The sequence below is a fragment of the Oratosquilla oratoria genome, chromosome 1 (assembly GCF_046742065.1).
Source record: "Oratosquilla oratoria isolate Oo_2021 chromosome 1, ASM4674206v1, whole genome shotgun sequence".
NCBI lineage: Eukaryota > Metazoa > Arthropoda > Malacostraca > Stomatopoda > Squillidae > Oratosquilla > Oratosquilla oratoria.
Genome location: NC_134777.1, coordinates 77,373,635 through 77,398,523, shown reverse-complemented (window position 1 = coordinate 77,398,523; position 24,889 = coordinate 77,373,635). Strand labels below are relative to the sequence as shown.

The window sequence follows — 24,889 nt, the reverse complement described above, 5'->3', positions numbered from 1 at the left end:
ATAATTTGTTATATTATTTGTTTTTGTTTTGTTATCATTTGTCTGTCTGATTTTCATTTATCATTAGTTTTATGTCAATTTATTATTTACTATTTACCTGTTTGTTTATTATTTTAACTATACCTATGCATTCATTTATGTATTTTATTTATTTACATTATTATATTTTTATTTATTATTTTATTATTATTTTTTTTTTTTTTTTTTTTTTTTTTTTTTTTTTTTTGCATCCGACCTAGATATGGATCAAAAGGTCTCCTGTCGGCATGCTCCGCCTTTGTAATCCTTTGTAATATGAAACTAAAGAAAGTCGACATACAAGAGAAAAACAAAAGGGAAACAGAGAACACAATGGAAGTGGCAGAAAACTAAGAGTGTCTTACACAAATATAGATGGATTAATAACAGGATTGAATGAGCTGAATGATTATTTGAAAGAAAAAGAACCAGACATAATGGGAATTGTAGAAACAAAATTAAAAGGTCCACTACCACCCAACAGTGTAGGACATGATGCATATAATTATTGGATTAGAAACAGAGTGAAAAAGGAAGGGGGTGGAGTTATGTTCCTGACTAAGAAGGATATAAATGTGAAGTGTGTCACATATGGAAAGAATACAGTAGAGATGATAATGATGGAAGTAGAAGACAGAGATAAGAAGAGCAGAAAGTTTGTGATAAATTATGTGCCCCCAAAAACAGCCTCATGAGAAGAGAGTGAACATAAAAGTATGTTAGAGGACACAAAGATAACATTAAACAAGATAATGGAAGAGGGAGGAAAAATAGTTATGATGGGCGACTTTAATTGCAAAGAAATCTGCTGGGAAGAAATGACAGTAAAGGGTGGAGACGGCTCATGGGGAAACGCTCTACTTGAGATGGTTACTGACCATACAATGACACAATGGATACAGGAGAACACTAGGTATAGAAATGAAGAAGAGCCATCGAGACTAGACCTAGTAATTACATCCGAACCTAGAATAGTGGACAAAATTGAATATAAAACACCAATAAGTAAAAGTGACCACATATTGATTGAACTGGAACTTAATGAAGAAAAATATATGAAAAGAAATGAACAATATAGAAAAGGAAGAATGATGTATGAAAAAACAAACTTTGATAAAATAAGAGAATTCTTTCAAAAGGAAAACTGGAAGAAATATACAAAGAAGAAACAACAGTAGAAGAGAAATGGAATATTTTGACAAAAATTTACAAAAAAGGAGTGGAAAAGTATGTCCCAAGACAAAAACAAGAAAAAGAATATGTAAAATGCTGGTACAACAAAAGCTGTAGGGAGTTAAAAGACAAAAGAGACAAAGCCTGGACCAGATGGAAAAAAGACAGAAGACCTGAAAAATGGAAAATATATACTTGTTATAGAAATGAATATGTACAAATGTGCAGAGAGGAAAAGAGAAAACATGAAAAAGATATCATAGAAAAGTGTAAAGATCAACCAAAACTATTCTACAGATTTGTAAACAATAAACTGAAAAACAAACAAGACTTGGAGAAATTAAGACAGGAGGGAGTTGAATACACTGAGGAAATGGAAATGGCAGAAATTATGAACAAACATTTTAAATCAGTGTTTACAAGGGAGAACATACAACCTGAAGAGAACGAATGGAAAGAGAAAGTCCCCCCTATGGAAGAAATAGAAGTAACAAAGAATGAAATATTAACACACTTGAGTAATCTTGATGTCAGAAAATCGCATGGACCAGATGAAATAGCAAACTGGATACTGAAAGAATGCAGGAATGAACTGGCAGACAAAATACATAGCATACTAAATAGTTCCTTGAAAGAAGGAAAAGTTCCAGAAGATTGGAAAAAAGCAAATATAGTACCTATATATAAAGGAGGAAATAAAGAAGAACCTACCAACTATAGACCAGTCTCTCTAACAAGTACAATAGCAAAAATTTGTGAAAGAATTATCAAAAGTAGATGGGTAAAATATTTAGAAAAAAAATGGTGTTAAATCCAAGGCAATTTGGATTCAGACAAGGACGATCATGCGTCACCAATTTAATATGTTTCTATTCAAGGCTAATAGATATAATACAAGAAAGAGATGGATGGGCGGACTGTGCATTTTTAGATCTAAAGAAAGCTTTTGACAAAGTACCACATAAGAAATTGCTTAAGAAATTAGAAACTCGAGGAGCAATACAGGGAAAACTACTAAATTGGATGGAAGACTTTTTGCAAGAAGGAAAAATGAGAGTGATAAGAAACCAGCACTCAAAATGGGATGAAGTAATAAGCGGTGTTCCGCAAGGAAAAGTTCTGGCCCCAATAATGTTTGCTATATATATTAATGATATGGATGAAGGAATTGAAAGCTATATGAGCTTCTTTGCAGATGATGCAAAACTACTAAAAAGAGTGAAAACTGAAGAAGATTGTGAATCACTACAGAGAGATCTAAATAAAGTACAGGAATGGAGTAGGAAGTGGGAGATGGAGTTCAATACAAAAAAGTGTAGTATAATGGAATTTGGAAAAAGCAAAAACAGAATAACAGGAGCATATAAATTGGGAGAAGAAGGAATAAAAAAAGTAGAAAATGAGAAGGACCTGGGAGTCATTGTTATGAATAATATGTCACCTGAGAAACATATAAATAAGATTTTTGGAGAAACTTATAATTTAATAAGAACAATCAAAGTGGCATTTACATACCTGGATGAAGAAATGGTGAAGAAAATCCTAATCACCCTGATAAGACCAAGATTGGAATATGCAGCAACGATATGGTCACCAAGTACAAAAAAATGTATAAAAAAACTTGAATACAAAGAGCAATTACAAAATTGGCACCAACACTCTCAAAACTATCATATGAAGAGAGACTAGAAAAACTTGAACTACAGACACTAGAGCAAAGAAGAGAGAGAGGAGATTTGATAGCTGTTTACAGAATCATGAAAGGCATAGAAATTACTGATAGAGAGAATCTGATAAAATGGGATGACAGAAATACAAGAGGACACGGAAAGAAAATAAAAAAAGACAGCTATAGAAGAGATTTGAAAAAGAACAGCTTTCCTCACAGAGTAATAGACAGTTGGAACAAGTTAGATGAGAAAGTGGTGTGTGCAAAAACAATACATGAATTTAAAAATAGTTTAGATAAAATGAGATATGAAGACGGGACCCCACGAGCATAGCTCCCCTTCCCGTAAAATACAACTAGGTAAATACACACAATTATCGTCTCAAGAACTCCGTAAAGAAGAAGAGAGAGAGAACAAGCAAATTCAGGTGAAATTGTATCACCTTGCTATGCTCCTTTCTCAGTTTGTATATGTAGTCAAATTACAGCAGCACCTTTCACATAAATATTCTCTAGAACTCATACATTGTGTTTATTAGCACGATGTGTATAGACTTTAGTATTGCTGTTTGTTTGACCAAAGTAAAGGCCTTTTTGAAATCTACAAAAGCATAACAGAGGTTTATTGTAGTCTGTAGTTTTCTTGATTTCACTCAAGCATGTCTGAAAGATATTTTTAGAAGATTAAGTTGGGAAGGTAAAGGTTTAAGATGAACGGGGAACACTTTAATTGCATTAGATTTCTGGATGACATTATTCTTGTTTCAGAAACTGCAGAAGACTTGCAAGATATGTCGAGTGATCCGAAAAAGGAAAGTTTCAAAGTAGGTTTGAAGATGAATAAGAGTAAAGATAATGTTCAACTTGAAAGTTCAAAGTAAAGCAATTATTACTGATGAGCTTTGAAGTTGAAGATTATAATTATTTGGCCCAAATGTTGAAACTGACTAATGATGAAAATAAAATGAAAAGGTATATCATAATTGGTTGGAAAATATTTGGTGAATGTAAAATCATAAGAGGCTACCGATGCCTATGTGCCTGAAACAAAAAATTCACCATCACTACAATGCCAGCTATAATGCATAGATGTGAGACTTTGAAACAGATTAAGGCAGTGGAGACAAAAACTAAGCCGTGCACAAAGGTGAAAGGAGAGGTCAATGCTGAGACAGATTAAGGCAGTGGAGACAAAAACTAAGCCGTGCACGGAGGTGAAAGGAGAGGTCAGTGCTGGGAATACTGTAACATTGAAAGACAGGAAGAAGGCAAGTTGGAGGGAGCAGACAGGAGTGAAAGATATTTTGGAGGCAGTAAAAGAAAGAAAATGGAATTGGACAGGGAAGTTAGCAGAAAAGAATGGTGGTTGATAGAGAAAGTGGGTTACAGACTGGATGTCACTAGATGGCAAGCATGGAAGAGACAAGACCAAAGGTGGAGAGATGAGATAAAGAAATTTGCAGGAGTGATGTGGCAGAGATTGACACAGTTGTGTGTCATTGAATGTTCTGGGAGAAGCTGCTGCTCAGCAGTGGACTCAAAACAACTTGATTTTGTGTGTAGTTATTATATATATATATATATATATATATATATATATATATATATATATATAATATATATATGTATATATATATATATAATATATATATATATATATATTTCATATATATATATATATATATATATATATATATATATATATATATATATATATATATATTTTTTTTTTTTTATCTGAAACCCAGTCTTCTTGTTCTTCAAGTGTATGGTTTATGGATAAATGGGTGTAAGTTATTGATAGGCTTCCTCCAAGAATGTTTGAGAAGGGTTGAAAGGAAGGCATCTTGATGCATCTCAAGAGAGACAGTGGGAACTGAAGTGTTCCGAGTTGAAGGCAGCCTTCAAGTGGGGACCCTCATTGTTCTTTGTGTGCTTCATACTGATGATGATGTTTTTTCTCTTTTGGATTAGGGGCAGTTGTTTTACAGTCATATTTTGTTTTGGTGTTTTAACTGTTGTGAAAATGAAATCAGTCAATACTCTGTTTAAAGAACAGTTTTAAGGCTAAGGATTATCCACCATTTTGAGTGATCTGAATAGTGTGCCAGTGTTGAGGTCTTGTTATGGATAAGAGCTAGACAGGGTGTTATCTGTATAAAGTGTAAGTATGGAATGTAGATTTCTCATACATTGACAAATAACCAGGACTGATGATTGGCTTCTGTAGGTGGTTGCCCTGTGGAATTGGGCACCAGAGATAATGATTTCTGCACTGTCCATCTCTAGAGCCCATCAGTAATTTCATTTCCACATGGAGATCCATTCCCATGAGGCTGGAACTCGGGTCTCCAAGACCTTTTCCATCAAACAAGTTTCATGATTTTATCACCACTTTTCCACCAGAGCAGACAACTTGTGACTGTTCCACTCCTCCCCCTCCACCTCCTCCTCCTCTTCCTCTTCTACCTCCTCTTCCTCTTCTACCTCCCTTCTTTCTTTCTTCTCATCCTAACTTTCCTCTCCCTCTATATACCCCATGTCTTCCTCTTCTTCATCATCATCTTCCTCTGTCTCCTGTTCCTCCTTGCCTCCCAACGCTTCTTCTTCACCTTCTTGTTCACCCCCCTTCACCACCACCTCCCTGGTACTGACTGCATAATTTCAGCAATAAATGTTTTAGGGAAACTGATCTCCACACAAGGAAGAATGTGGAGGAGCCTGGCGAAGACTGGTATTCCCATTTTAAGAATTGGCACAGCATGTCAAGGGCTTCTTGCATGAGGCTCCCCTTGGTGGTCATGGGAGATTGGGCTTGTGGAGCTGGATGCAATTTTGCATTAACACACACTGGGCGGCCTCCACCCGTCGTCTTCTGGTTCTTTCTCCAAAGTAGAGGGTTGGTGCAATTTAAAGAGGCTGGAGAAAGCTGGGGTTGGGTCAAGTAAACAATCCCTTCTTCTAGGGGAGCTAATTACACTGACAGTCTATGGAACTCAAGTGAGGAGATGTTGACTCTTCGGAAGTTCGTATTTACCCATTTGTATTTTGCGAAAGGGAAGCTACGCTCGTGGTGTCCCGCCTTTGTATCTCACAGTGTCTAGTTTGCTCTTAAACTTGTGAATGGTTTTTGCGCACACTATTTTTTCGTCCAGTTTGTTCCAAGTGTCCACCATTCTATGTGGAAAACTGTTTTTCTTCAGATCTCCTCTATAACTATGTTTTTTTTTATTTTCTCTTGTCCCAGTTTAACAAGTCCTCTGTATCGAGTATTTCTGTGCCCTTCATGATTCTGTAGATGGTCAGTAGATTGCCTCTCTTCTTTGCTCCAGAGTCAGTAACTCCAGTTTAGCCAATCTCTCCTCATATGACAAGTTTGCAAGTGCAGGGGCCATTTTTGTTGCTGCTCTCTGGATTCTTTCTATTTTCTTTATATTCTTTTTGGTACTGGGTGACCACAGTGTCACTGCATATTCTAGTCTAGGCATTATCAGTGTGACCAATATTTTTTTAATTACAGACGCTCCTCAACTTACGTTTTAGTTATGTTCCGAACGGCCGAACGTAAGTTGAAAATGAACGTAAGTTGTTACTGTACTATACATCCGTAAATTCTGTTACCGTATCTTATAAAACACCCCTAAATCATTAATTATACACATAACATTGTAAAATAATAACATTAATTTCAAATAAATTAAATTCAAGCAACATAAATTGAGATGGTGGAGAAGGAGGGGGAGGAGGAGGAGGAGGCAAGGCATATTCAGTTTGTCGTTTGTGCAATGTAAACAATGGACGCAGCGTCATGCGCAAGTATCGTTTGACTATGGAGAGCGTGCTAAACTAAAAAATTCACTCAAAATTTTTTTTTTTTACATTTTTTTTTCACAGTTCAAACGTAAAATTGAAAAAAACGTAAAACGAATGAACGTAAGTAGAGGAGCGTCTGTACTTCTTCATCCAAATATGTACATGCCACTTTTATTGATCTTAGCAAGTTATAGGATTCTCCGACAACTTTATCTATTTATCATAGGACAAGTTGTTTGGGATGATTACACCCAAATCTTTTTCGGATCTCTCCTTCTTTACCTCCTTAGTTCCAATTTTATATTGCCCTGATGTTCTATTTTTACTTTTGCCAAACTCCATTATGCTACACTTGTTAATATTGAAGTCCACTTCCCATTTATGACTCCTGTTCCATACCTTATACAGGTCTTCCTATAGTGATTCGCAATCCTTTTCAGTTTTTACTTTCCTTAACAATTTGGCATCATCTACAAAGAAGCTCATGTAACATTGCACATCATCATCCATGTCATTCACATAAATAGCAAAATTTTTTATTTGGAACTCCACTGATCACCTTTTTCCAACCTGAATATTTTTCTCTGAGCACTACTCTCATCTTTCTACCAATCAGGAAGTCCCCATTTTAGTAGGTTCTCTTGTATCCCTCCTGTATGTTCCAGTTTTAATAATTTTTTGTGTGGTACTTTGTCAAAAGCTTTTTGTAAGTCCAGGAAGGCACAATCAGCCCATCCATTCCTTTCTTGAACTATGTCTAAGGGGACTGCTCAGGCTAAGTACTGATGATCCTTTTTGTGGATTTGGTAAGCATGGAAGAAATTTGAGTCAAATCACAGACATGGAAAGGGAGATAAGTTTTAATAGAAACTCATGGGATAGAGAATTCATGGAACTATAGAAAGATTATGAATTTAAGAAAGGACCACAAATTAAAGAGGTGTGTGATTTAAAGAAAAAGAATGCTGAAATAAATAATGAATTAAGTGAATTAAGAAAGAATTAATTAAGGTTAAATGTGAAAATGAAAAGATGGGAAAAAAAAGGAGACCAATAGTGAGAATAAAAAAAAAAAGGTAAATTACAAAATAGAGGCATGTCTGAAAGCATTGAAGAAATTTAGGAGAGGAAAATTTGTGGATTAAGAAATGCAATGAAAACAGAAAATGAAGAGATTAGCTATTAAGGAAAAAGTACAACAAATGCAGGAGAATGTAAAGGACACAAATATTCAAGTAATCAAAGAAAAAGCAAATTGGGTTAGAGATACAGTGGGTAAAAAAAGTATTGTAGTATATGGACTAAAGGAAAAAATGTCCTGGTTAGGTACTTGAGAAAAAGGAGAAAAAGAAATAGCAAAAAGACTTCTAAAAGAAGTACAAGATGGAGACCAAGAAGTAGAAAAGGAAAGTATATAGAATGAGACAATATTAAAAAAAAAAGAAATCTGCCTCTAAAGATAAAATCAAGGTCACAAATGGTAGTAGAAGACATACTAGCAAAATCAGGAAAGTTAGCAAAGAGTGAACACTACAACAATACAGGAATGCCTCACTATACAACAGAGTTGTGTTCCCAGCTGACTGGTTGCAATGCGAAAATTTGTATATCGAGGGGGGGGTTTTACATGTAAATAGGGGTGTTGTGTTCATGGACCCTGCTAACTCCCCCCTCAATTTTTGCCTGGGGCTTTCACATACACCCAACATTTGTTTTGCCTACTTTATAGCAATCAGTCGTATAGTGAGGTATATGGATAAAATGAGAACTGAATGTTGATGAAAGAGAAATAGAGAAAACATGAAGAGGTGAAGCCAAAGAAAAAATGCAAAGAGAATGGAGATCGAAAGGAGTTCTATTGGAGAGTCTTAGACATAAGGCTGAGAAAATGGTATGTTCCGGTAAACAAAATGAATGGAACAGAAATCAAGATGGAGAAGGAAAAATTTAAAAGGGGCTTACACTAACATTGATTGATCTCGGGATTAAGTGAACTAAATGATTACCTGTCAAAAGAAAAACCAGACATAATGGGAATTGCAGAGACAAAATTAAGGGGTTCACTTCCACCAAATAGAGTTTGACATGGGTTAAATAAACATTGGATTAAAAAGAGATGAGAAACAGTGCAGAGGAGTTGTAACTCTGGACAAAAAAAAAAAAAAAATTAAATGTGATGAATGTTACAGAGGGTAAAAACTGTAGAAATGATCTTGATAAAATTTGAAGATAGCAACATGAAAAGTAGAGAGTTTGTGGTGATTTATGTGCCCCTCAAAAATGGGCTCTTGGAAAGAGGGCAAGCATTCAAAAATGTAAGATACAAGGCATTCTTTTAACAAGATGCTGAAAGATGGAGGTAACCTGATACTTATTGGAGATTTTAACCACTTCACTACGGGCCAAAATCTCGCGGGCAGCATTAGCTGCCAGACGTACGATGTTTCGTATTAATACTCGCATCATAAAAAATTGTTACCGCTTATATCGATCGTTCTCTCACCCGTGAATTTTGATAACCATAGAAAATGTGATGAAGACAGCTTAGAGAGTATGTCATTATGCAGGGGCAACTACAATAAATATAATCAAGATGCCGATATGGCAGCCTCGCATATCCACTTGCTCCTCATGCCGCCTACATAGGCGGCACCGTATGGAAGGGGTTGACTGCAAAGAAATCTGTTGGGAAGGAATGACAGTGAAAGGTGGAGAGGATATATGGGGAAATGTATTATTTGACATGACTAGAACCTAGAATGACACAATGGGTAAAAGAAAATACCAGATATAGAAGTAATGAACAGGTGAGACTAGATTGAATACTTATAACAGAACCTGAAATTGTGGATAAAATTGAATACAGGACACCATTTGGAAAGAGTGATCACATATTAATAGAATTTGAACTAAAGGAGGAATTATATATAGAGAGAAATGAGAAATACAGAAAAGGAAGACTGATGTACAACAAAACAGACTTTGGGAAATTTAAGAAATTCTTTCAAAATTCAAATTGGGGAAAATTCTACAATGAAGAGACGCAATTGGAAGATAAATGGATGATTTTGATGGAAATCTGTAATGAAAGAGTGGATAAATACGTACCAAGACAGAAACAAGAAGAGGTGTATATTAAGTGCTGGTTCAATAGAAGATGCAGTGAGGCAAAAGATAGAAGAGGTAAAGCTTGGAAAAGATGGGAAAAAAAAACAAGAGTGGCAAATATACATTAACCAAAGTAATAAATATGGAAAAGTGCACAGAGAGGAAAAAATGTAAAGATCAACCTAAGCAATTCTATAGATATGTGAATGGTAAACTTGAAAATAAACAGGAAATGGCGAAACTGTCATGGAAATATACAGTAGAGTACACAGAAGATTTAGAAATGGCTGAAGTCATGAACAATCACTTAAAGTCTGTTTTCACTAGAGAAAAAGTATGGCATTGGGATGAAGGGAGTAAAGTGCAACCCACCCCCGATGAGGGAAATATAAGTAACTCAAAAAGAAATAATGGATCAATTAACAAACCTTGTGTGTGTGTGTGTGTGTGTGTGTGTGTGTGTGTGTGTGTGTGTGTGTACTCCTATTAGATATGCCCTGTGAACCCTCAACTCGAGATGTGTAGTCACATTGCATACATTGCATGTGTACAATATGTGCACGTACATGCAGGCACACACACACACACATAAAAATAAATTTAAAAGGATAGTTACAGAAGAGGTCTGAAAAAGAATAGCTTCCCACACACAGTGATAGATATCTGGAACAAGCTGAATGAGAAAACAGTGAGTGCAAAAACTATACAAGCATAGCTCTCTTCCCGTAAAATACAACTAGGTAAATACACACACACACACACACACACACACACACATATACCTACAAACTGACAGTGTGGATTAAAAGGCTTTTAGTTTCGAACTTTTGGAATGAAATGGGACAGCACTACTTCACAAAATAGCATGGGTGGAATTATTAAGATGGGGACTGCACAAAGTGTGTGTGAGAGAGAGGGGAGGGGTGAAGGAAGAGAGTAGAGTGTACTTACACAAGGAAAGAAGAGATGAGGATTGTGGTGTAGTGCTTTGGCCAAGGATACTAGCATAGAGCAGGGTACCATGGTGTTGTGGTGTGCCCTGACCAGCAGTGATGCTTCCCATACAAGGACTCCTTTTATATGGCCAATAAGGCCCCTTTTAATACTTATACTAGGTGTTGCATCGTCTTCGCTCTGTGTAGCGAACGACGTTGCCCCCACGCCAGTCAATATCCGTCTGTCTTCTTGTGCGCACCTCGCGCTCCCATGTACACAACCCACTGATTAATAAACGCGTAAATCGTCCCCCCGTGTTTCACTGTTGCCCTTTGCTTGCAGGAATGCTTGCAAACATGGCGCAGTGAGTAGTATTACTTGCAATTGCATGCACCTTGCATAGGATGATACGCGAATCGGTGGTGCGCACGTGAACGAAGTGCTGACGGAAGTAGACGAATGGGCGGCAGTGTACATGCTGGACCGTGAGTGCAGTGCCGTGCAACAGTGTGCATGCTGGACCAGAACATGTGCGACAGTATGACGCTCTTTCGTGGACGTGATACGAACAAATGGGCCTTTCATCCCACTCCCGTGGATATTGAGCAATCGCCCGAGCCCAACCCCCCAACCCCCGCGCGAACAACCTGTGCATGGAGCCTAGCCTATCATGGCGGTGACGTACGCGAACAGGTGCGCCGAATTAACACTATATGTTGACAGCTCACCAGCCGCCGCTCGCGACTACTTCCTACGGGAATTTAGCGACGTGCTGGTCTCCAAGGATGACTTCCGCACCGCCCCCCCCTACGAAAGATGGGTCCCCCATGAGAATCCACCCGAAAAACAACGCGGTGCCCCTCGCCTCCCACACGCTCAGGCCGATACCGTTCACATTTCAGGATCAAGGAAGAACTTGACCCAATGGAGCATCACGCCTGTCGGTGAGGCGAGCTCTGTTGTCGCCACCCGTGCTGGCGCCCTTCGACCCCCCCCCTCCCCCCGCCAGTGGTACTGCAGACGGATGCGTCGCGCTTCTTCTGCATCGGGGACGCCTTCCTCCAAGGCTATGGTCAGGGGCACTTACGTCTCGTCCAGTGTGACGGACGCCGAAACCCGATACGTCACTATCACTGGAGATGCTTGCAGTCACCTGGGCCGCGTCCAAACGCAAAACATATCCGTTTGAATTGCCCCACTTACGTTGATGACGGACCGTCATCCGTTCATCCCCATCCTCACATTATGAGCGTCGTCACCGACAGCGCCGGCGCTTCGCGAGGACGACCCGTCGCCTGCCACCGACGCCGACAGGACGCTCCAAAGACTCCGGGCCGCGGCACGGATAAACCCCGCCTACGGCCACCTGCTTACCTGCGTGTCCTCCGGGTTCCCGTCCAACCGCTTCGCCCTACCCAACTCTGTCCCCCCGTATTGGAAACTCCGGGACGCCCTCTCCGCCGACGGGGAACTGGCGCTGTACGGCCAGCACATCATCGTCCCCGCCGCCCTATGGAAGCACCCATCGGCTTCCGAAGACGCCGCCCCCTCGTGTCCCATCTCTCGGTGGAGGACCTGCGGTCCTCGTGCGCCCCCCCCCCTCCCGCCCCCACCGCTCACCTCGGCTCGCGTACATCTCCGCTCCCCGCCGATATATATCAACATGCGGCCAAACCGAGTCATTCTCTGTCAACAATTCGACCAGTTAACACCTGAAGATGGCCAGAGACCGAAAGACGTCTAGAGGAAAATACCGTGGACTTCAGTACTTTACTAAGAGATCTGCATCCAGACGACCGCTATCGTAGCTGTTGACTTTAACAACGCATGCATTATTAAGCCTACTTCCAATATATATATATATATATATATATATATATATATATGTATATATATATGTATATATATGTATGTATATATATATATATATATGTATGTATATATATATATATGTATATATATGTATATATATATATATATATATATGTATATATATATTTTTATATATATTTCTTTATATATATACATATATATATATATATATATATATATATATACACTTGTATATACATACACAATATGTAGTGACACGACAGTACCTCAGTTCTCTATGGTTAAGTTTTCCCACGTAATCTGTTTCCGCAAATTCCGGTGTCTTTACTCTGCCAATATTGTAAAAATTGTATTTCACCCTCATCCTCGAGTGACTCATTAAACTTTTTATCATATCTATTTGTGTATAATAATCAAGCATATGTGTATGTATATATATATAATATATATATATATTTGTATATGTAACCTTTTCATAATTCACCCGATATGTAACCTTTTCATAATTCACCCGGAAGTGTGCACTACGATGTAAAGACGTTCGCCAATAAATTGATTTTGCCAGATATTTCCGAGACATTAAAATTGGTCTCGTTCACCTCTACAAAACCAAGTAGTTATCCAAATCTGCACACACACACACACACACACACACACACATTTCCCCTGAGAGTAATAGACATTTGGAACAATTTAGATGAGAAAGTGGTGTGTGCAAAAACAATACATGAATTTAAAAACAGTTTAGATAAAATGAGATATGAAGACGGGGCCCCACGAACATAGCTCCCCTTCCCGTAAAATACAACTAGGTAAATACATGCTGGTTGGCTGGGACTCGTGAATTTCGTGCAAGAGAGATCTGGGGTAACATATGGATGGATGGCTTGTGCGGACCTGGTCCCATGAAGGACAAGCCGTTTTTCACAAGCTGAGTAAAACAGGCTGGCGTTAGGATAGGATCGAGTGACCACTAAGCTCCAAAAGTGAGGAGATCGTACTCATAGACATTTTTAGAACGAGAACGGGACCAGTGGGCACTTCACCGCTCGATACATCTCTGCGGTTAAATCTGTCATGCTTTAAGGCTGACCGTGAGGCGCGGGTGCACTTATATGCACACATGTATGTACATTTATATATTAAGTGATTTTTCCCTGTGCGCGGATATCCTTCACAATTACTATTACGAGAAAATGACGATTTGGAGAAAGGTGTTCAACGGGATGACACTTGGGCATAGGCGCGGGGAGGTAGACCCCCGCCCCCTTCGAAGGGCCTGATGGGAAAGGAAGAGGGGGCGTAGACTTTAGCAACTGATGCCCCCCCCCACCCACACTTCCCCCGCCGCGTAAGCACCCCTTCACGGATGCGTTATGTATTTTGTGTATTCGTTTATTTCCTGTCTTGGCAATAGCTATAGTTGGTGCAGTTTTCTCGTGCTAGGTGTGTGTGCGTGTTAATTTTTTAACCCCACAGTACAGTAACGTTTTAATGGGTTTCCGGCCGACAGCGACTGACGGTTGTCATGCACGTGAGAGGGTATCGGTCGGTTGATATCTCCTTCACGTCAAAGACTTCTGAATATATATATATATATATATATATATATATATATATATATATATATATATATATATATATATATATATATATATATTTCATTTATTTATTTATTTTTATTATATTTATTTTTCATTTCCTCCCCTGCGGCAATAACCATCTTCCCACGCGTCCATTCGAACATATCCCCTTCATTGTTACTACCAGCAGCAGCAGCAGGAGAGGGTCTCGTTGTGGCGCTCCCCCTCCTGTCGTAGGGACTTGGCGGGGGGGTGAGGAGTAAAAAGGTTTTTCTCTAAATGTGTTTAGACATTGCATTTACTACATTACTTGCGCCATGCATACGGGAAATGTGTATATATACCTAAGATCGCAAAATATATACTAAATGCGAGCGTTTTCGTTTAAAACAGTTTTAGGATTCCTGGGGGAGTGGGAGTGGGGGAGGGGTCATCCAGACGCCGTCACGTTGAAATGGGCAGCCACCAGGCCTGGCTTCAACGAAGAGGTGCAACTGAGCAACAAGACATTCATGGGTGACGTCTCTGAAAGGTGTGTTGGGACTAACGCCAGGAGGCGCTGAACTACGACCGAGATAGCCGCCTTTGCCCAGTGTGCTCGGACTTCGTTCAGGGAAGTGGAAGCCACAGTGATTGTTGGGTTAGGATGCCACCTCAGAGAGGCGGAAATGATTCCCTCCAACGTCCCTCTGTGTAGGTGGGAGACATACAAGGTCCTGTCGTAGGTCCCTTCTTGAGGTCAGACCTCCCAATGGCTCTCAACCTTTTTCACTCCATTCCCCAACTTCATGAATTCTCAACATTTGTGTGGTTCCCCTTCATTTTTCTCACAAATCCCACCCTGAATATATATATATATATTATATATACATATATATATATATATATATATATATATATATATTATGATGGAGAAAGAAATGAGGAAATAGTAGGAGAATTTAACGCTGACGTTTCGACCTCGCAGTGTCTTTATCAAAGCTAACAACATTTGATCACAATCGGACAAAATATACCCACTGCCTTCATCTCTCGGGCCACCTGGGAGAGCCTAATGCACAGGTTTTTATTATTTTCTGAAATTATTATATGACTAGTAGGTTTTGCTAGACTTACGAAACCTTCTCTATTATTTATGTTTTCATTGATATTATATATATATATATATATATATATATGCAGCTTCAATTGTTTTTCTCAACTTTTTTGTATAACCTCTAAGAACAACCACATTATTCCAATCAGGGAGATGATCTTGTTCTTCAGTGTGCCTAACTATAGAATTAGTTGTTCGGTGCGCTTTTACATCATTTTTATGTTCAATTATCCCTTTCTTAAGTCCTCGACCAGATTCTCGATATTATGCTGAAGGGCAACCTTTACACGGAATTTTATATACCACACTATTTTCATTCGTCGCGTTAGTGTCTTTATGTTGAGGTCGAAACGTCAGCGTTAAATTCTCCTATTATTTCCTCATTTCTTTCTCCATCATCATTCAAAATCTATCAATATTTTATTCAATATATATATATATATATATATATATATATATATTGATAAAATGTTGATGAGAAACTCTTTGCTTTGTTACAAAGTTGACAATCATAATTATATTTTATTCATTTTTGTAATATGTTTAACTTGCATTCAGATTCCTCACGGTTTATAGAAATGTATAATATGTAACAGTTAACAGTAGGCCATGGTCCCCTTAAATGTTTGCCTTGGCTCCCACATTGAGAATCAGTGTGTTACGGGAAGAATCGGGCAAGCTTAGTGTAGCCTTAGATGTCCCATAAAGAGCAAATAGAGGGCTGCAGGCGTATTCGCCTTTCCCATCCTGATTGTGAGCCTGTGCCACCGACAAAAGCTGCGTTGTCGGATGTGCGGATTTGCCAAAAGTCTTTGGTGTTTCTCGGGAACGGTTTGTCGCACGAGGTGATCAAAATCTGAGGTTGACAGCGTCGAAATTCATCTTCTGCAGATTACATTGATGAGGTCATAATACGAGAACAAGACGACACGTCATGTTGCCTTTGTATTGTTGAAGAACGCCTTCTTTGTGAAACTTTCACGCATGCTTTCACATAAATTTTGTTTAATTGTTCCTTCTGTCACCTTAGATGAGAGCGTCATTACGTGCACACACACCCTCCCCACTTACCCCATCAACATACGCGTAAACTCCTTCCCATTGTGTGTGTGTGTGTGTGTGTGTTTGTGTGTGTGTGTGTGTGTGTGTGTGTGTGTGTGTGGGTAAAAGTGTAAGGTCATAGCATTCCCCATACATCGATATACGAACTGCAAGGTCTCATCCGGGAAGGTATAAATCGTCAGTCAGGAATGAAGCACGTGATCCAAGACCGTGGTGCATCACACGTGTGTTCAAGTACACAGACGTGTACGCCCGCAGTCCCCCAACACTGCACGCATGGGCGGACGTGAGCACAAACATACTCTGTGACTTTGACAATTCCTCTCACTTCCTGTAGGCAAAGGTGGTTGGGGGAGGCGGGGTGTGTCAGGGCACGCCTAGATTCCTTGGTCATAGACACACGTCACGTTACCCCACCCTACACACACACACACACACACACACACACACACACACACACACACACACACACACACACACACACACACACACACACACGCTTCGTCGCTGTATTGACGCCCTCTAGGCTGATTGAAATTGCCTGGCTCTCGCCCGAGTGACATCTTACCTTACGACGGGTTGAATTGAGAGGTTAGGCTTGGCCTCCCTAGCAACGGCGATATATTTCGAGCTTAATAGAATCGTTTGGTGTTGAGTCAAATAATATTTGTATCGTGCGTCACCGTACTGAAAGGGGTTGTTTTCCTGCTATCAAGTCTATTCATTATGACGACGGATTCTTCGCTAGGTGAGACGAAGTTGGAGAGAGGGGGGGGGGCACTCACGGCCAGACGTTTTGCTTTGACCTTCCAACAGGTGTAGGAAAGATCTCGCCCCCTCCATCTCGTTCTCTCACACTGAGTAGAACCGCCTGGAGTTGGCCGGAATAAAAAAGAAAAAAAAAACGTAGGTGGTGGCAACATCCCTGGCAGGGTTGTTCGAGGTGGTTTCTTGGAGTTGATGTTTCCCCTTGGTCTTAAAAAAAAAAAAAAACTGACACACACAACGAAATACCTTGAAAGTTGAGAGGTGCAGGATCGGCCGCCGCTAGCCGGAGTAAACCCCGCCAAGGCCCGCGGCCGGTTCAACAAGGGAGGCCGCGTCGCCAGCCCAGCCATGGATGTTGTCCGGCAAGGGCGTGCCGGAGAAAGCGGCCAGGCCGGACGTTAATGTCTGTCTACCGTGTTGGTGTGATAATGACCGTGACATTGGATGATCCACTGTGGTGCGTGCGTGGGTTTTGTTCTCGCCGTGCCACAGGGACCCTTATGCGCTGAATGGCCTACCGGCTCCGTCGCTTAGCCTTCAAACCAAAAATGTCTTAAATCAATCAACCACGGGGACCTTGGCACCAGTCCAACGGCTACCGGTGACTGTCACTTGCTCAGGGAGTTCGGGCGTACTGGGCAAAGGTGACGAGGGCATCGGCCGCAGCTAAGCGCCTCCCGGCGTGACCTCTTCCTCCTTTCCCCCATAGATGTTTAGATTGTAATGATTCGGTGTAGGAGGGGGTGAGCGAGGGCAGAGATTTTTATTCATGATCACGTGAGCATCTTCTGTTGATGGAATCTTCAGCATGACGACCCTCTCGATAGATGTTGTTCCTGCTGCAAGGCGATGTCGTTCATCTGTGGCTGGGGAGGCGGGGTCCCGATCCATCAAGACTGTCCGACAACTAGGGTCCGCCCCTCCCCTTCAGCAGAATAATATCGCACGTTGTTAGGGCGTCCCCGTGTGGAAGGCACGCCAAGTTAGTTGGCCGAGAGTAAGTGGTGATATTAGTAGTAATAGTAGTGATGTCGAGGCTCAGTCCCCCTCCTCCTCCTCCTACTCCTCCTCCTCCTCCTCCTCCTCCTCCTCCTCCTCCTCCTCTTCTTCTTCTTCCTCCTATTTAATAGTCTTCCTGATTTTTCATGGGGAATAACGGAGGCGCTCGTTGGGTCACTTCGGTTCGAGCCGGGCGGGAAGGACGAGGAGGACAAACTTGTTTTTCCTCAGGCCAGGCGAAAGTGAACTGTGACTCTACAGGGGTCTGAGCACAAAGCAGTGCTTCACAAGTTCACGGGGAACAATCGAAAAACTCTGTCTCTCTCCCTCCCCCCCTCTCTCTATATATCTCTATCTCTCTCCTTCTCTCCTTCTGCCTCTCTCCCTCCTCTCTCTCTCTCTCTCTCTCTCTCTCTCTCTCTCTCTCTCTCCTTCCTCTCTCTCTCTCTCTCTCTCTCTCTTTCTATATTTATATATATATATATATATATCCTTCGTCTCTCCTTTCTATCCTTCTTCCTCTCCTTCTTCCTCTCTCACTCTTCTTCTCTCTCTCTCTCTCTCTCTCTCTCTCTCTCTCTCTCTCTCTCTCTCTCTCTCTCTCTCTCTCTCTCTCTCTCTCTCTCTCCCCCTCCCCCTCCCTCTCCCTCTCCCTCTCTTCCACCCTCTCCTTCCCTCTCGGAGATAAATTCATCATTTGAAACTGTTGTTCCCAAATCGGTAGTGGGGGGGGATTTACGAGATTCCGAGGGTGGTAGCTGTAGGTAGGGGATGGTGCTCAGTATACTACTAACGAAGACGCCGTTGACCTGATATATATATATATATATATATATATATATATATATATATATATATATATATTGTATGTGTATGTATATATGTATTATTTCATTTCAGAAAATTGGGTAAGGTTGCGATCTCGTTGATTGCGTTTCCTTGGCGAGGTATTAACACGTAGGTGCGCATAGGGGACTGATTCACTGAAAGTGGCACGTGTAGAACTTGGAGGTGGGAAGAGTCGGGGGTGGGGGGTGCCCCTCCTCCATGACGGGGTGGAGGTAGCGGCGGTATTGCCAGAAAAATAAGATAATGACTTTCTTAGACAAACAACTCAACGACATGGACATATACACAGTGCCCTCCCCCTCTCCCTTCACCATTCTCTCTCTCCGTCCTGGAATAGGGATGGAGAGGAAGGTGGGAGTTTTATGCAGTCACTATTGAACGGTATTTAGTGACACCGCTACGAACCTTGCACCTTCCCCTTCCTCTCTTCCGTCCCTTTCCCCTTTTATTTCCCTTCCTCTCGTCCCTTTCCCCTCTACTTCCCTCTCTCCTCCACCTCTCTTCTCCCGCTCCCCTCCTCTCCACATCTCCCTCTCGTCCCCTCCCCTCCCTCTTCTCCCTCTCCCTCCCTCTTCCTCCCCACCCTCTGCTCTCCTTTTTCTCTCCTCTCCTTTTCCTCCACCTCCCATCTCTCTCCTCTCCCCCTCCTCTCCCTCTTCTCCGTCTCTCCTCTCCCGTAGAAGGTCTTCAGCGACTGAGAGTGGGCCGACTCAGTCCTACCGTACCCGATCGCCCACCCGCCCGCCCTTCAGCTCAGTGCAAAGTTGCATCACATTTGGTGCCTGAATGAACTATCAATAATGTCATGTTCAAGGGGGGAGTCTGTTCAGTACTACGGCATATATTTGATTAAAATTGTTTTGGGCAACGCTGTACCTGGTGTCAGCCAGGAAGTCGACCCTCATGCGATGTGGGACCCGCCGGGGAGGGTTGGGGGTTCCTACAGAGGGATTTCAATTATCACTTCGAGATCAGGACTCGCCCGGGAGCGGAGGTGGGGGAGGGGGGAGGTCTTTATCCATCGAGCGATTTCTTCAATTGGGGATCCCCTCCCCCTCTCCCCAGGTGAACAAAAGTCTTGATCGTTTTTGAGAACAAATTATGTGAAGAACTCCGCCGCCGAGCAGGAAGAGGTGGAGTGCAGAAACGGAGGAGAGTTCGATGAGAACTCCCGGCACTTCGAGTGAAGCTTCTACTGCTGCAGCCGAACGCCGCACGATGTGTGTCGATCATTTGTGGCAGTAAACAAAAGGCGGAGAAGCTCCCAGACCAGTGTAAAAATCGTCCGGCGGGATCCGCGAGGCGAGCCGTGGGACTGAAGAGCATTTTTTTTTTTTGTTCTGTCGTGTCAATTAAGATTTCTCTCGCGGCTGTGAATGCAGGAAAGGTCGATCGGCCGCTCGCTCGGTCGGTGGGTATGTGAAGTTAGTGGGTCTCGCCTGGGTGACCTTTCCCGGATTGCGAGCGCTCCTCACAACGCCCTCAACGCGGTGACGCACTCGTTGGATTTAATTCTGGCTGAGGACAGGTGAGGGGGTGGACTCCGGCATGAAGGGAATCTCGATTGACCGAGACCCTCGTCAGGTCACGAGTCTCCCTCCCCCCCTCTGGCTGCATGAAGATATCAGTTGTCTTTGGTAGCCATAACAAAATCTTTGAAGGGCGCCGCCGTGTTGAAGGTGCTCGTTAGTACGTTAATATTCTTAGTATGCATTTCGCTGGTGAGTGGGGACCTTTGTCGAACAATGTGGCCTTGGCCTACGCAATGCAAGACATATGCATGTGCACGCATATGATAGGCATGCATTCGTGCCGTCTTGTGTGTATGCGTCCACACACATCACTCGCAAACACACACACGCACACACATACACATATTGGAAAAAGGGAGACGGGATCTCGTGAGCATAGCTCCTCTCTTGTGTATTACAATGAAGTAGATACACACGGCCTATTAGGGAAGGACATAAGTAAATGTATGTCTATAAGGAGGACTACGTCCAGCGGCCAAACGGACGCATTTATATATGTGCCAGGACAGAGTGAGCAGGAAATAGTGTTTTATTATTATTATTATTGTTATTATTATTATTTTCAAAAAGAGCCGTGGGGGACTGGAGTGAAGACAGCTGTGGCACGGTTCGTGGCCACAGTATGCGCGGGTCAACCAATTGTGTCGCGTTCCTCTTTACATTCCATGTTAGCGTATAGGTAGGTGTAGCAGATTCATGAGGGGAACCGCGAACATCATGCAAATATGCATGATAGCATATAGCCTACTGGGTCTTGTGTTGTTGAATGAGACTATTTTATCTGTTTCTTATTATTTTATTTGATGTGTTGCACTTTGCATATTATATGAGTAGTGTTTTTGTGTGCGGGAGGCTGGACATAAAATTATTATACAGACCTTACTGGTGATATGCCCAAAACGCAGTCATATGCCCGATTGAGACTGTTAGACTCTGACTTGGGCATGGACCGATGAGACTAAGACTAAACTGACTTAGACTTGGTTTGACTGAATTGCCTCTTCCTTGTTAGCTTCGACGAACCCTATTGTGGGGCTGAGGCCCCTCCTCTAGGGTTGGGCCTAGTTGTCCTTAACATTGATGATTGGCCATGTACACTTCCTTGTGTATTATTTTGGCTAAAGGCATAGGAACCTATAAACTGACACCTGAACACATTAGACCCCTTTGCTGAATAGAGCCTTTTTCATTCGGGGTCACCGAGGTCATGCCATGTGTTAGTCCCTATGAAAAGAACTTGTGGCGAAGTGCTTACATCAATAAAACTCGATTATGTAAATATTGGGTTTCGTTCGTCTGGGTAAAGGCCCACACGTGTGTGGTACTAGTATAACGTTGTGATATCATCATCATCATCGAAACGTCACCACCACAGTTGCTGTAGTTATCAAAATGCGTGAAATAAAAAAAAAGAAACCAGTATAGTCAAAAGTCGAGAGACGTAAAGCGAGGCGGCGAGAAACTGACCAGCGTTGCACAACTGGTCATGGAGAACACAAGTAGATGTGTTCAAGAACGCTGCACCCGCGAACGCACACAATGCCAATGCACAGAGGCATTCACGCACGCACACCCATACGCGCGTGCATGTACCATCGCGCACGAGAGCGAACGAGAGAGAGGAGGGTGAAATGAAGTTTAGTAGAGGGGGAAAGAGAGAGAGATGCAGACATAGAATGTTGATAGGAGATGCATAGGTTTGGGAGGGAGGGAGAGCATAAGTTGGGGAGAAGGATGCAGAAAAGGAGAGGAGGGGCCGCAAGCAGGACTGGGTCAGACTGAAACGAGGCCTCCATTGAGGCCTTGAGGCTGGTTGCGAAAAGTGGAAGGGAAGGAATGAGAGGAGGAGGAGGAGGACTTGAGTCATGGGACATGCTAGGCCTGTCTTTTGTCTGTGCAGGATGGTGTTACCTGGGTCAGGAGAGGGAAAGGAAAGGAAACCGTCGGGGGCGCCCTCCGGAATTCAGGCAGGGCGTGTCACCATGGCCATCCTTATCACCACCATCACTGTCACCAGTACCGCCACCGTCGCAATCACCACTGTCACCACCGGAAGCAGCACCACTACTTTCACAACCATCACCACCACCACCTGTAACCACCACGAGTACGACCGACAATACAACCTCCTTCAGTACAGTCATCACCACCCACACCATTGCAACCATCACCACAAGTATCCCCACTAGTATTCATCATCCATGCTCCACGAAGGCGATGGAGACAGAATGAAGGAAGACACGCTAAATTAGCTTCACGCGGAATCATTGGTAGCCCATTAAGCTAGACTAGTAATTGGTTAAACGATCGTAAACCGAGTGCTGTTCTAACTGGCAAAAATTCTAGATGGAAAAAAATATCACGAATGGAGTTTCTCAGGGTTTCGTTCTTGGGCCACTTCTATTCATAGTATATACAATATAAATGATATAGACCAAGGACTGAAATCTATTTTGCCAGATTTGCAGGTGATACAAAACTGCGGAATGACAAATGATCACTTAAACCAATTAGATATTCAAGAAAATTTAGATAAACTTTAGCAATGGTCTGAAAAGTGGCAAATGAAAATTAACACAAGTAAATGCAAGATTATGAACATAGAAAAAAGTAACTAAGTACGATTACAAGTTATTTGGAAATTCGTAAACAAAAATGGATAGTGAAAGGGATCTCGGCGTAATTATCAATAATTATCTCAAATCATCTAAGCAGTATATTTTCTCCTCAGAGAAAGCAAATAAGATTCTAGGGCAGGTGCGTTACTGACTGACTGGACGCCGCGAGGTGGCAAGTTGGGAAGAACGAGACTAGGCAGAAGGTGGAGACACGGTATAGAGAAGTTGCAGGAGTGACGTGGCAGAGGTTGGCGTGGTCGTGGAACTCGTGGAAGCGGATGAGAGAAATCTTTTGTTCAATACCCCTTCCCTCACGAGGAGGACCCGCCCGGATGCCCCAGCTCCTGAAGGAACTCATAAAACACTCGACTTGTCGATGGCGGCTAACCCCACCGGTCCATATGGGAACGCCTCTTCACATGACAAGACACTGTTGTCGTCTTTTGACCTCGCCCAGTACGTCACGAGAGGACCTTCTTTCTATGACTTGTTGGGTCAGAATTAGCAGCATAACGAGAGAGAGAGCGTTTCCATCGACGAAGATCCCGTTGTTATCGTTGTTATCAGTCAGGCGCTCGTTGACCTTTTCCTGAGATATAAGTCACTCACTCACGGCCCCCTGGGTGGGTGTCACCTGTTTGATCCCTTGTGACGTGACAGCACCTTCCTCGCGAGAGGCCTCTCCGAATAAACACGGACTTGATCTTGCTGCGTTAGCGTCGCCAAATTATTATTATTGTTTTATTTATTTATTTATTTTGTGGGGAGGGGGTGCGATGTACGACCCGTGCAGCCTATGAACTGGACTCTGGCCCAGATAGAGCGTCGTTCAGTGGACTAAAGTCATGATTGACCCTGGCGGCGAAAACCCATACTTGACCTCGCGTCACGTGACCTAACCCGTCGATAAGTAATATCCGTGTGTGCGAGTGTGTATGCACACGCACGCGTTTGCCATATGTAAGCATCTAGCTGAAGGTTTTTCACCCTGTATTCCCTGCAGTAAGAGTTTGGTTAAATAGAAAATAGTGAACCCATTCAGTGTATTTGTGTGCGCGTGCGTACGTGTTTAGCGCCAACAAAGATGAAACCAAGTGGGGCGGTGGCTGACGACGGGTCTCGTGGTGTTGGTGAAACACACACGCCCAGGCACATACACATTCGTTTTAAGAAGAAAAAAAGTTCACTCGACATAAGATCCTGGAAATTGTTGAGGACCACCCCCGCCGCAATTCCTGAAAAAAACGCTAGCACTAGCCTTCACATGATAGGAACGCGCGCGCGCACACACATACACACACATACACACACACACACACACACACATACACACACACGCGCGCACACACACGCGCCCACACACACGCACATACACACACGCACACACACACACGACTCGGTGGCGCGGTTGGTAGAGCGCTGGACTGCCTGCGCGGTGGTGCTCGCAGTGCTTGGTTCGGATCCTGCCCAGGGTCGAAATTATTTCGGTATTACTGCGCTTCGGGTCGTTACTCTGACTCTCGTGGGCGGGGAGTTGGGTGTGTGTGTGTGTGTGTGTGTGTGTGTGTGTGTGTGTGTGTGTGTGTGTGTGTAAGGTCATAGCATTACCCATAGATCTGTCATACGAGCTCTGAGCTCTCTTCCGAGAGGAAATAGCTGTCGATCACGAGTCCAACACGTGATCCAAAGACCAAGGTGAATACAAAGACCAAGGTGAATACACAGACACACACCTCATACATACACACACACACACACACACACACACACACACACACACACACACACACACACACACACCTCATACACACACACACCTCATACACACACAC

The 24,889-nt window shown here is 42.4% G+C and overlaps 1 protein-coding gene across 3 annotated transcripts in view; it reads left to right on the top strand.

Annotated features, from left to right (window-relative positions):
* Vps26 (vacuolar protein sorting 26) overlaps positions 1-24,889 on the top strand; it is a 161,998-nt gene that overhangs the window by 29,657 nt on the left and 107,452 nt on the right. For 2 of the 3 annotated variants that reach the window (XM_076212288.1, XM_076212239.1), the window contains exon 2: positions 3,629-3,684. The exons of the other annotated variant lie outside the window; for it this stretch is intronic. In XM_076212288.1, the coding sequence (XP_076068403.1) occupies positions 3,629-3,684 (56 nt within the window). The remainder of the gene's footprint in view (positions 1-3,628; positions 3,685-24,889) is intronic. 3 annotated transcript variants of the gene reach the window in all.